Source organism: Gopherus flavomarginatus, chromosome 12 (assembly GCF_025201925.1).
Source record: "Gopherus flavomarginatus isolate rGopFla2 chromosome 12, rGopFla2.mat.asm, whole genome shotgun sequence".
Lineage (NCBI taxonomy): Eukaryota > Metazoa > Chordata > Testudines > Testudinidae > Gopherus > Gopherus flavomarginatus.
The window spans coordinates 37,229,354-37,246,410 of NC_066628.1; the positions used below are offsets into that span (position 1 = coordinate 37,229,354).

Here is a 17,057-nt window from a genome sequence, read left to right on the forward strand (position 1 = left end):
CCATTACAGTATTTTATTACATTATGAAAACGGCAACACTCTTTCAAGATCTCACTTTTGCAGATTGTATCACTTTGATTAAGCCTGTTATAAGACAAGGCTCCTAGGTTTCATCAAGGAGTATCAGATGTGAAACAGCAGGAAGGTATTTAAGAAGCCAACTCAAAAGAGTTTCTCCTACACAACACTCAGGTCTTGAGCAGTCCAGGCAAACAACGCACATTACACAAAGCTTATTAATTTAATTTTAAAAACTGCAAAAAAAATCCACCTCCCTTTCAATTTCTTATAAGGCGTCTTGAAGTTTAAATCTCCTCAGTGTGATAGATATGCTTGCTTTGATCTGCTTAGCTCCTGGAAGTCCCCAGGGCTCCGGGCTGCTGGCCCTGTGGTGCCTGGGCTCCCTAGGGACAGCTCTGTCTGCCATTAGAGCATTTTTTCCCGAGAACCCCCTGTAACAAACCCCCATTTGGGAACCACTGGTCTAGATAATACTAAATCCTGCCATGAGCGCAGGGGACTGGATTAGCTGATCTCTCAAGGTCCCTTCCAGTCCTACGATTCTATGAATTTGGCCAAAGTAAATTAAGCCAGATTATGTTTAAAATAAACTTGGATACCATGTTCTATCTTAGTTTTCTGTGTAGGCTAGAACATGCTTTCTAAACTCAGTTTAAATACTGTTTCATTCAGTTTCCAGAGACAAATCAAATCACGTTTATACTGAGCTAGTGTAACACCGACAGACCCCGGTTATCAGGGGACAGGATCGAACCTGGGGCCTCTGGAACTTAGTGCACGAGCCTCTACCACATGAGCTAAAAACCAACTGCCTGTTAGCTAAGGTTGTATAGCAGACTTATTTTATCTCTCTCTCTCAGTAGTCTCAGTGCCACTAGATGGGTCACAACACCACACCCCAGGAGATGTGTGGTTACACTAGCACTGACCAGTTTTGTCTATAAGATCAATCACATCAGGGGATGCATATACTGCACACTTCATTATAAAATAAACAAAAAGCAAGATTTTTTTAGTCACCCAGAATTTAAGGGGATAAAGTATTTGTATAGAAAGAAAATTTAGGTATGTTTAAATGTATTTTTGAATTGTGCTAACCCTGCTTCGAGGCACATTTCAGACATAAATCAGTGGTACCCACAATGCCAGGCTGATGTGTTTTAACCATGTCGGGGCTACTGATCTCTTAACACAAATTGTTTTGTAGAACTTTAAGAACAATTGAGCAATCATGGTTCATGGTCTAATATAGAGGAGGGCTTAGATACTTCTCCAGCTTTGTAGTCCAATCTCACAGACTGTTTGGGTTAACAGATTCAGTAGAAGCACTCCGATCTATCACTTTACTCCAGGCCTGTCTCCTTCTGTCCCAACTAAAATCTCAGCCTCTCTCTCTCTAGCATCCCCTAGTGGATGTCTAGTCATTAGCTCAAACTTAACATGACTAAAACAGAACTCTTAATCTTCCCCTCAAGCTCTTTCCCCTGCCTCTTTTCTTCTACCACTGTGGACAACACCGTAGGCGGCGAGTTATATGGGCCTATGGTGCTTGTGTGCCACCAATATTCAGGACTGTGGGCCCGCTCCACCAATGTTTGGGCTTATATTTTCGAGCCATCCCATTCATAGGATGGACCAGGGCAACTGCCCCGTGCTTTCGGGGGCCCCACGCTTGAGTGGGACGTGGGGTCCAGGGCGGCCTGGGAGGTTAGCAGGCAGCCTGGCACTGGCAGCAGCGAGTGACCCAACCCCAGCCTGCCCCACCTTTTTCTGCCCCTGCTCTGCTCCCGCCCCCACTCCACTCCTTCCCTCAAACCATGCCTCTTTCTGGCTTCTGCCTCCTCCCCTGAGCAACAAACACCAAGAGTCAGCAGTATGGAGTGGAGTGGAGTGGGCTGGGGCCGGGTCGCTCGCTGCTGCTGGTGCCAGGACCCCTGCTAACCTCCCAGGCTGCCCTGGACCCCACATCACCCTGAAAAGTGGGGCTCTCCAAAACAGAGGGCCTAGGGTGGTTACTCTGGTCTGTCCTATGGATGGGACAGCTCTGCTTGGACCCATTCTGGGCACCACCAAAAATCATACAAACCTGGTGCCCACGGACACCACCACCATCCTGCTCATCACTCAGGCCTTTAACTGTGCCTCATCTGCTGCTTGAGTTCCTTACATCTAGGATAGGCCTAAATCTTGCCAGCTCAAAGAAATAGTCTTTCCTACACGTCCACACTGCTAAAACCCTCATCTAGACTCTCATCATATCATGTCTCGATTACTACACCACCTTTTTCTCTGGCCATGGCAAAGACAATCTAGCCCTGCTCATATCCATTCAGAATGCTACTAACTAACATAACATTACACCTTCAATCTCAGTCAACAATATGGCCTGGAAGGACTGAATCAATCGGGCAGCAGCATATCTGTTTACCCTGCACCTGCACAACTCAAAAAGATATAAATTTTCTGCATTTACAAAAATGAATGCTAACCTTAAACAGAAAAAATTGCAGGCTTCATGGCTTTTCCCCATACATGTAAGTTTTTCCTCTCCACTTAAACAATATATTTTTTGAGAGAATTTTGACATGTGTATTTCAAGGACATAATTAAGTTTATGGGACTACACATGTAACAAAAGTTATGCATGTGCTTAAGCATTTGCAGGACTGGGCCAAAAGCATTTGAGTGGGCAGAGCGTGGAAAGAGGGGACCCAGAAGAATCTTGAGTTGTGGAGACAGGAAAAGGCCCTTAAAAGGCTAGAATTCCACATGTGAAACACCAGGCCCAACCAGCCTTAATATGGACACCAACAAATTCAGGCATCAAAGATTAATGGACATTTTTTTTAATTTAGGCCTTAGCCTTTGTTTCTCAGTTTCCTCATCTGTGAATGGAGTTGCTTTCCTAGCTCATAAGATTGTTGTGAGGCTTGATGTTTGTAAAGCAAGCTGAGTTCCTCAGATGAAAGCCACTATAGAAATGTGACGTATTCTCAGGGTGAACAGACAGACCTTACTGATCGGCCAAAGCTACATGGTGACATCATGAAATAGGTCTGATGGTGGAGATAAAAAGTACCTAGATCATCCAACAGCAAAGCGATCTTCCAGGGGAGGGGATAACAAGACTTACATCCACTCAAAGCCTTTGCTTTTAGAAAGGTGTCCATCACTGCTCCTCCATTGCCCTTTGAAGGAAGTTTAAATAGAAATTTAACATTAGTGTCAGAAAAGTGATGATGTTCCAATACTCCAAGTGGTGTGGTAGGTGGCATTATGGTAAAGGCAATCCGACAGGAATGGGTTGAATCTTTTATTTTATTGTACTTTACTAGATCCTATTTCCCTTTGGTATGGTCCCCCTGGTCACTAGAAAACCACATGTGCTGAATTTCTGAATATTTACAAGAGTTAAGGGTTTCTTACCTTTTTTTTGTTTTTATATCCCCAGTGTTTTCTGCACAATATAAGCTTTCATTTGAAACAAGATTACATTTCTAGTCTTTCTGGTTGTAATGTTGGCTTCAAAATGTAACCAGAAAGTGTTATTGTGTCAGAGAAGAGTGAGATGTTCTCCCATTTCTCTCAACATAGTATTAAGTCTAAAGTCCAATTATGACAAATTTAAATATCAATGTTAACTATTTCATTCCTGATGTTCTTATCAGAAACATCCAGTGGGGCTGGGTGCTCCATTCATTTGAAAATACTTTCCACAGGAAGAAGGCTAAAAGACAAACTGACTTTGGCTATGTCTACACTTAAACTGTTATTGCAGCTGCACCACTGTAGTGCTTCAGTGTAGACACATATTACAGCAATGGGAGGGGGTTCTCCCGTCGCTTTAGTTAATCCACCTCCCAAAAGAGGGTAGCTGGAAGAATTCTTTCATTGACCTAGAGCTGTCTACACCAAGGGATAGGTTGGCTTAACTACATTGCTCAGGGGTGTGGATTTTACACTCCTCTGAGTGACACAGCTGGGTTAACCTACCTTTTTAGCTTACACCTGGCCTTTGCTCCTTCCTAATGTGGGACTTTCACCTGACACTGCAGGGTAACTTTGTGTCTCAGTTTACAGGAAAAGACTTGATTATGTTTACGGTGCCCCGATTGATTACACTGAAACCTGGGCTTTGTCCCACTTTCATTATAATCTGCTGACTGGACAAGCTCTTTCTGCCCTTTGGCTGTGTGCCTCCGCACTATACAATACTCCTCTCTCTACCTTACAGTATTACAGGATCCAGCTGTCTTCGAGCCATTCACTGCCTGCCAAATGCTCAATATATCATGTATGCACTGAGTGTAACAAATGAGGCATGCCAAAGCCTGGTGGAGTGATCTCAAAGCAGGGAAGTGGGCTGGTAGCGCATCAAGGCAGGGGATCCCTAAATTCCTCATTAAAGGCCTGATCCAAAGCCCTTTGACATCAACAGAAAGACTCCCACTAACTTCAGTGGGCTTTGGAGCAGGCCCTGAAGAAGGAAGGGTGTGCCAAATGCCTCTGTGTTGGGACAAGGAAATCAGGAAGACTGATGTGAGAAGAGGTGGAGGAATCTGGAAGTCAAAGGAGACAAGCAAACAACCTTTCCAAACTCTTCTCCTTCCCACACCATAAAAAACCCAAGCCCTACCTTCCTTTCATGCACCCCAACCCTAACCTTCCAAATTCTTTCAGTAAGCCCCTCCCCGCCCTCAAAAGCTCTTCTCTAGTCTCAGTCCTCATATACGCCTCCTAATCAAAATTCTTTCAGCACTTGCAGACACTAGGGAACAGAACACTAGAGAACAGAGGCTGGGTCATCTGCAATATTGTGATACCAGAGAGAAAGCCTGGCCATTAGATAATTATTTGACTAATCCTTGCTAAGACACTGTCTACAAAAATTAGGACAAGAATGAAATATACAGTGTTGTCATTTACAGAGCACCAGTGTGGTTATACTGGGGGAAACCTCTAGTGTAGACTAGCATGAGAAGTGCAGCATAAAAAGTGACTTGCATTGATGCAATTTACCTTAGTTTGAAACCAAGTGTCTTTCTAGTGCAAACTGGTATTAAAATAGAGGCTACAGGGCCAACAGAGCTGAAAGCCAAGTGACAATAAGTTTTTGGAAAAATCTTGCTAGCTTTCATCATGATTTGAAGGAAAGTCCTGTGCAGATTTTGCCAGTATTCTCCCTCAATTTCTACTGCTCACAGACACAGCATCACTGTTTTCTTTCTCATATTCCTCTGTGGTCTCAGTGCAACAGGCACGTTAGTTCTAACTGGTGCAAAAGTGTTGGCAGGGAGACATTACACACAACAATCTTCCTAAAACAGTTACAGTCTTGCAAGAAAATCTATATTTGGACTCCCCCTAAATCTGAATATAGTGGTACTTTCCCATACAACCAACCAGAGTTAGCCAGCCAGACCTTTCCATTTTGCACGAGATCAGGAACTGCCTTTGAATTCTCCCTCTTCCACGCATCTGCCTTACACAAAATACAAATGTCTCCTTTCTCACTGAAGTATATAAGCATTATCCAATTTTCTTCCCCATAGGGAAAGAAAGAGGCAGTTCTGAAACCCTTGAAAAGATTATACAGCATTTAAACTAAAAGAAAATGAAATGGATCATGTTAGGAAAACAAGAGGCAAACTGTGAATGCAGGAAGGGAGGGGGAAGAAATATGAGAAAAGAGAGTCTATTGAGCTTGCATCTGTCAAGATGACAGCCTTCACATGCCTCAGTATCTTCTTTATCACCTAAATAAATTGAGCCACCAGCTGAAAAGAGGTCACACTGCAAACAGTGCTGCTATGTGATTTCAGAGCTGTTATATTTCCCCTCCTCCACGAGCTCTTGACAATACTGCCAGTCTAAGGGCAAACAAAAAAGGGTGAAAGTTGAGGGGATTTATTAGAGGCTCGTGGATTTTTTGTAAAGTGTTCACATATTTCCATACACTTCCTATGCCAGCTGCCACAGTATATTGAGAATATGCTGTATATCTTAAAGATTTAAAAAATAACCTTCATAAATCTTTTTTTTTTTAATGTAGCGTATTGTATGTCAGTGCAGAAAACGCTCAACAGTCTCCCCACTGAATCCAATCATAGTTCGTTGCTGGAGGCATGGGATAGGAAAGTTTGAGAACCATTGGTCTATACTGAAAAAGAAAAAAAAACCCAAACCCTAAAAAAAGTGCCAAAACCCTCACAGGAAGACAGCCACGTGTCAACAAAAGCCATTGGCAAGGACAAAACACTGTTAGCTTCCATTGTTACTAGCCAAGTTCTGACCATATTTTGTGGGGGCACAAATCATGTTCACAGCCAAGCATTCTACCAAGCTTTATATCGATTGGCCAAAAAGATGTGGTTTTCAATCATGCTATGCTAACTCAGTTGAAAACCGCACATTTTTCCCATAAACACAGGCGTGGCTAGCTAAACTTGGGTTAAAGTTGCACTGAAGCCAGGGCCTATAGGGTACCAATGGAAGAAGATTTGTGTTCACGGTGTACGCTTTCTATAGGCCTGGCCTTCCTACAAAGTTGCACTGGTTTAACTGCACAATTTTAAACCAACTCAGTTAAAATTGGTACAACTTTGTGTGTGGGCATTCTAAAATTTATTTAAATCTGACATATTGGTTAAGCTTGAAAGTTACAGAGCCAATCATTTTTATACAGATATAAGAGTGTTTTTGCAAGGGTTTGCCCTGTTTTAACTATACCAATTTAACCAAACCAGTGCAAGTCTGTGCATAGATTAGACCATAGCTGCAATGTTATATTTCGGAACAGAAGAGTCTTTAAAAGCAGTTGTGCACAACCCAAAACCCCACATGTAGTCTGCCTTTAGGTTTCTTTGGGTTTGACTTATTTTGCACAATCTAGACATGTCTGAATACATATTAATTAACATGATTTTAAGTACAACTTGGCACCTACTTTAGGCAAGGCACATAAATGTTTTAAAATGAGTTAGTTGGTTGTGGCCAACCCGAGCTAACATGTTTTTAAACATGACTTGACCTATCTACAACAAAAGCAAAGTTATGCTTAAAATAACATTGGTTACCATGTTTTCAAATATGACTTATTTTCCCAATCTAGAGGAACCTGTTGTTGGCTTGCTGGTTGGCCCTCATTTTCGATTGCAGAATGTTTAGTTGAAAAAGCTTTCCAAATGTCACCTGATACTTTGGGTCTCTTTTGAGCCTATGAACTGGACAGTAAGCCCTGGTCTACACTAGAAAATTAGGTCAGCTTAGTTATGTCTGTTGGGATCTGAAAAATCCATGCTCCTGTCCAGCACAGTTAAACCAACCTAAGTCCCCACATACACAGCACCAGGTGGATGGAAAAATTCTTACACTGACCTAGCTACTGCCTCTTGGTGAAGTGGATTACCTACGCAGACGGGAGAATGCCTCCCAGTGTGTAGGTAATGGCTACACTGAAGTGCTACAGCAGTCCAACTGCAGCGGCACAGCTGTGTTGTTGTAGCATTTTAAGTGTTGACAACCCCTTGCTATAGGAACAGGAAAGGTTCTCCGGCCTGCAAAGGTAATCCACCTTGCTGAGGGGGGTAGTTAGGTTGATGGAAGAATTCTTCTGTCAACCTAGCACTGTCTATATGGGAACTTAAATTGGTTTAACTATATCTCTCAGAGGTGTATGAGATGTAGCTATGCCAATGTAAATTTTCAGTGTAGACCAGCTCTTGGTGAAAACCAGGCCAACACTGAAGACATCGCCTCTAGTTGAGGTCTGAATGGAACCTGTTCTTTTCATTGATGGGTGAACTCTGAAACCTAATCATGAACATTTTATCTATCTAGAGATTATCCCTTGCTTATCATCATGATATCTGAACACCAGTTTATATGTCAACATCATTAACTATTTTACTACTGATTGTTTAGCAGAAATATCCAGCTAACATGCTTCTCTAGTGTGGTTATTAAAGGTATGTTTACGCTGGACTATTTTTTACCTTGAGTTAATTGGATGCAGACTACAGATGTTTGTTCTTTCCCTAAATATTTGTAGCCTGGAACAAACATGTGGGGAGTGCCTACAGGCTTTTATAAACATATTACCAGTTAACTTCAGGTGCTTAATTAATTTGCCCAAGGCAAAAAGGTCTACTAAAGACCAGATGAAAAAGACCATATAGGTCTCTGTTGTGCAAATCATGATCTCTGGTTCCAATATATCTTTCTACATAGCTATTCTCCCACTGTTGATCTTGCACCAACATAGTTGGTATAGGCTAGGCACAAGTGTGTTAACCACTACGTCACTTCTTCTGTTTTCCAGAAGCTCCAAAGCTCAGGATCCTATATGTGGGAATTTGCAGAGGCCACCTCAAATAAATATTGTTTTCAGATACTTATAACTGAGTTGTGGCAAAGCACAGACTGGTATTCAGCTACAAACTATTTTACAGGCATTTACAGTAAGCAGACCAACCTTTCTCATGCTCTAATTTACCAACAAATTCTTAAGAAATACAAGACCAATAATCATCCCAATGATGAACAGACAAAGAATCTTCAAGATTATTTGGGCCAGTGATTCAGAGATTTTCTCCCGAGATAGATAGATAGATAGATAGATACATAGATAGATAGATAGATAGATAGATTTGTAAATTGTTTGCAGACCTATACTCAACTGAACCAGAAAGGAGGACAAACTCCACAAGAAGTGATGGATTAGACAGAATTGGAGGATTGTACATCAAAGTTTGTGAATGAAATGTATTAATTTGTTTCTTTGCCTGCTGAATGTCAGTTTTGTGGTAGCTTCTTTGGACGGGTATACAGTTGTGAACAGATCTTTTGTACTGTGAATTTCAATCAAAACACTGTGATTACCTATCAGATACGAACCTGCATTTTGTATCACACACAGCCAACACAAAGGTAAAGCCAGACATCAATAAGCTGGTTTTAGAGAAGCAGTGCCAGTCTTTCAATTGATATTCCTTTCCCTGCAACCCACAAATCATATTTTGTGTTTTTATAAAGCACAGTGGACACTTTCAGCACTCCATAACAAAAGTGTGCCTTTATTTCAGATTAAAATTGTATATAAATGTATATGCAAATTAGGCGTGGCCCTCGTGATCACTGAAAGTTGCCAGGGTGGTATCTTATGCTGCAAAGATTGTGTACCACTGCTCTAGAGTGTTCACTCATGGTTTATTTCACTGTTGTGATGTTAATCCAAGTGTTCTTACCGATATCTCACAGTCCTTTGAATGTTGCAAGAAAAGCCAGCTCTCTTAGTGCATGACTATGGACTGACGGACAGCCTTCTTTAATATAACTGGATCAAAAAGAAAAAGACCTAACCATTAAAATAATCTTGACTTCATAATTAATTCAGATTGTCTTGTAATTAATCATCAGGTGCTACTGTGGGAATCTATTCTCCCCTCTGTATGTGTGTAAAACCTATTAACCTTAATAGGAGTTATGGGCACAAAAGGACTGAAAAATAAACTCATTAAATATAATCTTAATAAACCAGTGAGCTGTACAAAATGTTGTTAGTAGTTTCGTTCATCATGATTCTAAGGGCTGGCCCTAGATTTTTGCAGGAATCTAGGAAGCTCCTTCCTGACACTTGTGTAGGTTCCCATCCTACAGGTACTGGTAAAAAGCACATTCTATTCAATGTTTTTTGGTGGTCTGTGACTTTTTAAAAAAACATTAAAACTAGGCCACTTTGCTATTGCTCAGCAAACCAATACTTTTACCTACACCATTGTGGTCCAGATTTTAAGATTTCTTCTTTTAAAAAAAACAAATTAAGACTAGAGCTCTTATTGTTGCAAAAATTAGAAATGTGAACCAAGTACAAGTGAGGCAGTGATGTCTGCAAAAGCCAGAAGACAGCTTGAAACCACAGCTCTACGAAAAGCGTAAATTGCTCCTTTTCATTTCAAGGGGATGTTAACTCTGACTGTGATACTTTAAATATCAACAGTGTTAACTATTTTAGTACTGTTCAAAGTACACACAGAAAGTTTGGGAAACTACCAGCCTGTAGCAAGCTCCCCACCTCTCCTGATACCTGAAAACAAAAACAAGTTCCTAAGAAGGGAACAGGACAAGGCAGTTAGGAAATTCCATATCTTCCATAACCTGCTACCACAGGATAGGAATCAGACATTAATTCAGATTGGGACTAGAGGATGGAGTTCAAGTTGATGGGATCTGTGCATGTGAAGCAGGAGCTGGACTGCAAGGAGCATTTTGTAAATACATGCACCTAAAGAACTACAGATTGGGGTGCCAATGGTTTCAATGTGACTTGGATGACCATATGTCCTTTTTATATACAACTGTGCATTAGAAAATTAAAGAAATTATTTGAACATTATTACTCTAATTGGCAAGAACTCCTTTAAAAATCTGTCCTGTGGCTTTCTATGACTTTTGCATACATATTCCAGCTAATTTCTTTGAAAATCGTAATTTATGAACCTACTATTACATGCCCACATAAAATTGCTTTTGGGAAGCTATTCTTGAAAAGATTTTGTATTGCCTAGGATTCAAAACTGGTCAGGTTAAGTCATAGTTCTATACAGAGAAACATTCTCACTGAGAAGTAAGTTGATGCCATACTTAGAACGAAAAGCAGATTGAAGATTTATCAAGTTTTCTAAAATGCTGGGGGGAAAACGTTTGCTGGAGAGATACACACACAATTCAGAATGAGCAAAACTTTATAATAAAAGTTGGCCTTCACTCCACAAGGGGTATATAAAAAGAGTAAATACTAGAGCTGGTCAGAAAACATTGATAGAACCATTTTCATCTCAATACACAGTTCTGTTGAAACTGAAAAGCTTCTTGAAATCAAGCTAATTTTGCTGGAATTTAATTTTGGAAGACAACCGAAACCAAAAGTCCTGGCAATGTCAAAACGTACTGTTTTGACATTTTTTAAATTAAACTTTTTTTCTGGAGTTTCAAAACAACTTTTTGTTTCTAATTTTTACTATTGCATCATGTAATAGAAAAGTATAAAAAAATGAAATAGAAATGAAACACAATATTTTAATTTTGTCAAAACAAAAAATGTTTCCCCCAGAATTTTCCTTTGGGATGAAGCCAAATGTAAAAATCTTGAAATCCTTCCTGAAATGGAACTTCCATTATCTGCACAGCACTAGTACATATCAGACACAACAGTCACCATGATGTGAACTCTCTGACAACTTTGAGATGTTGACATGACTTCCAAAAGGACAACACTGAACAGTCAATCTTCTGAAAACTACAGTCTTCCAAACAAAGGCCTCAATCACATATTGTGATTAAAGACAATGGAGCTGCATACAAGTACAACTTAAATCAATGGAGCTCAGCAAGACACAGAAGTTCCTCTGCATCAGGTGTTCCCAAACTTGGGTCACAGCTTGTTCAGGGCAAGCCCCTGGCGGGCCGTTAGACGCTTTGTTTACCTGAGCGTCTGCAGGTACAGCCACTTGAAGCTCCCAGTGGCCGCGGTTCGCCGTTCTCGGCCAAAATGGTGGCGCCACTTCCCGCAGCTCCCATTGGCTGGGAACGGCGAACCGCACACATTGGGAGTTGCAAGCGGCTGTACCTGCAGATGCTCAGGTAAACAAAGCATCTCACGGACAGCCAGGGGCTTACCCTGATCAAGCCACGAACCAAGTTTGGGAACCCCTGTCCTACATGGAGCCCTACTGACTTCAATCCCAACGTAGGATCAAGAAGGCCTAAAACATTAGACATCCGCCCACCCCAAAAACAAACAAACCCAAACCATCTAATTATATTTAAAGTCTGTGAGTATATGGTCAAGAAGAGACTACTGGTTTCCAGCTTGTCTCTGTAACCATTTTCTATAGAAAACATACATTGTGAATGCTGCATTTCTTGCACCAGCTCCAGTACTTCACATTTTCACCTCTCTGTCACTGTTCACACATCCTAATAACAATACATGACGGAATTGCTTTCAAGGAGGTTCAGTCAGCCAATAAACCAGCCTGTACTTGCCCAATAATGTAAATAGACATTTACAGACAACACAATACAGCAGAGTGTGATGGTTCCTTGTTTTAAATTTTATAACAATAGGCATTTTGGTTTCTTCCAGGTATCTCAAGAGTTATTAGTGAGCTGGAAGCTGTCTTTAAAATGTACCTGTCTCTTTTTAAATATGGACAAATTCTGCTGTGACACAAGCGTAAATCCAGAGTAATTGTATTGATTTAAAGGGAGTAACCAGTGTAACAGATCTGAATTAGGCCAATGCTTTATTATTTTTAGAGACCTGTTTGTTTTAAGAGTATAAAAGGTAACTTTTGAAAAAAATAAAATTAAACAATTTTAAACAAACTGCTTGTAAGTAAAGAACATTTCTGGTCATACTGAAAGGATGACTTAAAAAACTAGACCCACTTATAGGATAAGACTAAAGGGTGTGAAGTCTACTGTAGATAATAACTTCATTGAAAGTATAAATCTAATGCACTGCTGATTTTTAATCATATTTCCAGAAACAGACAGTTTGTGCCTATAAAGTCAGAACTATTTACACAGCATGTTCACCTTGTCATCTCTGCCCAATGATAAGAGTCGTGGTCTTAAATCTTAAGCACTCAGGAACCGCAAACACTTCAGACTTTTTTTCAAAAACTTATTTCAATGGTAAGCTTGTAAAAAAATGAAAATGTGATTATTTATGAGTAAGAATTTAAACATAAGATTATCTGCCAAACTGTTCAAAGGAATTCCAAACCCACATAAAAATAGTGGGATCAGATTTCTCATTATGATATAATATTTATATAGCAGTAGCACCCATTGGGAACCCATTGTGCTAGACACTGTGCAAATACATGGAAAGCACATAGCCTGTCTTGACTGCAAAGTTAACTAGAGTTATAACTCAATGTTGCACCTAACTCAACTCCCATCCACATACAAAAACCCTTAACTCGAGTGCAGTGATGCTTTTAATGTAAGTTTACTATGAACTGGGCCAGGAGACGGGTATAAGATAAAGCTTGTGTGTGTACAAGGCATCACCTTCTCACACAACCACTATGCACAGTGGATGCAGGCTAGCACTACTCGAGTGGTGCTAGTTATCCAGTGCCTTCCCCCAATTCTCTTGTGAGCCCAAGAAGGGCAGACTAGTTCTCCCACAATACACTGCAAAACAATTCACAGTGCACTCAGCTTACTTAGTGCTAAGAAACATGGGATAGGCTCCCAGAAATCTTAGTGTCAGATGAGAGCAGACTCAGTATAGACAGAGCAACTTGTCCATTGCACAAAATAACACAGCAGTGTTACTTTACAATGTCGCACTTGATCAAGAACTTAAGAACATAAGAACGGCCGTACTGGTCAGACCAAAGGTCCATCTAGCCCAGTATCCTGTCTACCGACAGTAGCCAATGCCAGGTACCCCAGAGGGAGTGAACCCAACAGGCAATGATCAAGTGATCTCTCTCCTGCCATCCATCTCCACCCTCTGACAAATAGAGGCTAGGGACACTCTTCCTTACCCATCCTGGCTAATATCCATTAATGGACTTAACTTCCTTGAACTTATCAGTTCTCTTTTAAAGGCTGTTATAGTCCTAGCCTTCACAACATCCTCAGGCAAGGAGTTCCACAAGTTGACTGTGCACTGTGTGAAGAAGAACTTCCTTTTATTTGTTTTAAATCTGCTGCCCATTAATTTCATTTGGTGGCCCCTAGTTCTTGTATTATAGGAACAAGTAAATAACTTTTCCTTATTTACTTCTCTATACCACTCATGATTTTATATACCTCTATCATACCCCCCTTTAGTCTCCTCTTTTTCAAGCTTAAAAGTCCTAGCCTCTTTAATCTCTCCTCATATGGGACCCGTTCCAAACCCCTAATCATTTTAGTTGCCCTTCTCTGAACCTTTTCTATTGCCATTATATCTTTTTTGAGATGAGGAGACCACATCTGTACACAGTATTCAAGATGTGGGCGTCCCATGGATTTATATAAGGGCAATAAGATACTCTCCATCTTATTTTCTATCCCCTTTTTAATTATTCCTAAGGCTAACTTGAAAGGAGTAACTCAAGTGTAGATAATGTGTGCTAACTCTGCAGTGAAAATATACCCACAATCTATGCCCCAAAGAGTTCATAACTCGGCTAGAAAATATTCAGATTATCTGGACCTGAACCAAGGTGTTCTCTTGGGGGAGTAGGCTTGGAAAAGGGGTTACTGTTCAAAATAAATGTGAGCACACTAGAACGGATACATTCATGAGTCTCATCATCTGAATGTTTGGCTTTCTGCAAAGTTCTCAAAAGATCTAACACTTGGGTGAGAACACATGCCAAAGAAAGTATCACTCCATTTTCACTTTTCTGGACTTCACAAGAGGGATAAAGAAGTCCACAACACTTATCACACAGTTAAAAGGAGCTCAATAACATCCAAATGAACTAGGCTGACTAAGTCAAAACAAAATCTTCACTACATGACAATTGGTTTTCTAAGGCAATTGATCACTTGCTTTAGTTTCTTCAAACCCAACCTCTATTCTGATTTGCAGATTGTGGGTACCTAAGATGATAACTATACCAGTTAAACACAAGAAACAATGTGAAATAATGCAAAACAGGAGGTTTGGCAGAACACATGAAAAGTATTTTTCCCTTCTGCTAATGGGAATCTAAAGCCAGACCAACGAAGATGTTACATGAAACACTTCATTGAAACAACAAATCCAGCCAGCCAGCAGAAACCTGAAGACTGGTTTAGGTATCTTAATGACATCACTGTACTCTTGCAATTAAAGCAGCATCACAAAGAACCATCATACATGGTGACAGCTAAGGAAATAAACCCAGAGAGAACTTAAAACCAGTGAGGTACTTATAAAATTGCTATTCATCGGAATTCTGCAATTTCCAAAATTAAGAGATTTGAATAAAAAAATAATCGGGGGAAAAACATGAGATCTCTCACTCAAATAAAGAACATGGGCACACATAACAATTCCAGCTATGTGTTACAATTGCCACTAATGTCAAAGCTAAGATTTTATAAGTCTCCTGGTCAACTAAGAAAAGAGTAGAACAAACGGTGCGTATTAGCAACAATTGTTGTTTCATGTTTCCTTTTGCTGTTGTTCTAGAGCAAATAAAAAGGACCTTCAGTCCAGATATAAAACCACAGTTCAAAGTAAATTAGATGACATATCAATATTGCCAACAATTGAGAAAATACCAATAAGAAAATCGGAACATTTCCTAATAAACGCAACCAAAATTCTTTAAGACAGAGATTTCCTGTATCGCCCCTGTTCCCAGAGGACAGCACAGGATGTGGATAATTAATTCTATTTTAATTTACAATTTTGTGACCATAACATCCTTTTACTGAAACAAAACCAAAAAGGAACAAAAAAAGTAAAACAAGAGATTTAAATGTTATAGCATGATCACATAACAAAGAGCAACCAAAATAGTTTCCCATCTATTATAAAAAGAGTTTACGATGCGATGTACTCTAGTTCATACATTTTCATTCTTATAGTAAGAATCACATTTTAAGAGGTAGTTTCACACACACTTCCCTTCTCATCCTGCAGGTCACCTCAACATTCCTGTGTCAACTACAGCATGGATAGACAGAAGTATTTTTAGCTGCCTTTTATGCAACTGTTTTTGTCCTCTTTGAAAAAAGTAAATCATACAAATGTTGCTCTATTTTGTTGTTTCCATTCCCCTTCTCCATTCTTCTTGGTCCCCTTCTCCTCTCCCCTACAATTTTCCTGTTGCCAGGGTTTCTCTTCCACTGCATGTGATTTCTTGCTGCTTGATTCCCTTTTCCCCTACTTTTGTGGGTTTGCTTAAGAACCATGTGGTCTGCTTCTCCCCATGCGATATTGGACATAACCATCTATCTACCTAATTTCTTTTTCATGTGGACATTCCCCACCCAGTCACGACTGATAGCTTCACTCCCACTGGTGACCTCCAGTCCCCAAGGACAGCTCGTTTCCTTTCCTCCACCTTTGTAGCAGTGGTCCTAATAGAGAGGGCTAAGCTAGATTCTCCTCATTTGCAGTAGAGTCAAAGGATTCTAAGATCTACATCTGTTGAAGTGGCTGGCAATATGGAGAGCCAGCATAAGCAGCTCTCTGCAAAACACCAGCAAGTGCCCTTCAGACTACAGTTGGAAATTTGAAATTAGTGGTTATTGGAGGTGACTGTGAGTTAGGACTCCTAAATTGTATTCCCAGATCTGCTACAGACTGACTTTGTGATTTCTTGCAGGCAGATTACTTAATCCTGGTATGCCTAAATTTACTCCCCTGTAACAGGCATGAGTGTTGTGATTCAGTGCTTGTAAAACACATTAGGTTCACTGGATGAAAGGAACTATGGAAATGCAAACTATTATTTTCTAGCAAGAAAAAGTCCACCAATATACACACTAGTGATATGGGTAATTTGTTCTGCTGGTTTTTCCTTCCGGGGTCCGATGTACCCTAAAGAAAAGGGTGACACAATCCAGGGATATTTTCTTCTCAGGGCACAGTTCCAGTCTAATATTTTTAGAGAAGGTCCAAGAACTGCCAGTTATTTCTACCATCATAGCCCCCATCACCAACCCTTCCCTCACCCTGATGCTCCCACCACTCAACCCTTTCATCTTCTTCCTATATAAAAAAGAAAAATGAACTTTATTGCCACCACTTCCAACCTGAATACTTCAACCGCCAAGGGGACACCACTGGCCTGGAGCACAGAGCAACATACTCTAATGATATTTTTACCATCTTGGGGAAGACATGCTCCAGCAATAATTCCCTCATGAAGAAGCAAGCTATAGTGAGGGATGCTACACACACTAACAATATTTCTTTTATGGAGGAGTCATCCTTCAGTGTAATGGGAGTGTGGGGGAGAGGAGGAAGAGTAACATGCGCTGCAATCGCTCCTTGAGGAGACACTTGTGTAACATTTGCCACATATGGC

General features: G+C 40.4%; 1 protein-coding gene across 4 annotated transcripts in view; it reads right to left on the reverse strand.

Annotated features, from left to right (window-relative positions):
* UNK (unk zinc finger) overlaps window positions 1–17,057 on the reverse strand; it is a 60,075-nt gene that overhangs the window by 41,867 nt on the left and 1,151 nt on the right. The window contains exon 1 of one of the 4 annotated variants that reach the window (XM_050919253.1): window positions 12,622–12,699. The exons of the other annotated variants lie outside the window; for them this stretch is intronic. Within the exon in view, the coding sequence (XP_050775210.1) occupies window positions 12,622–12,629 (8 nt within the window). The 5' untranslated portion in view covers window positions 12,630–12,699. Of the gene's footprint in view, window positions 1–12,621; window positions 12,700–17,057 lie in introns of those variants that run through there. 4 annotated transcript variants of the gene reach the window in all.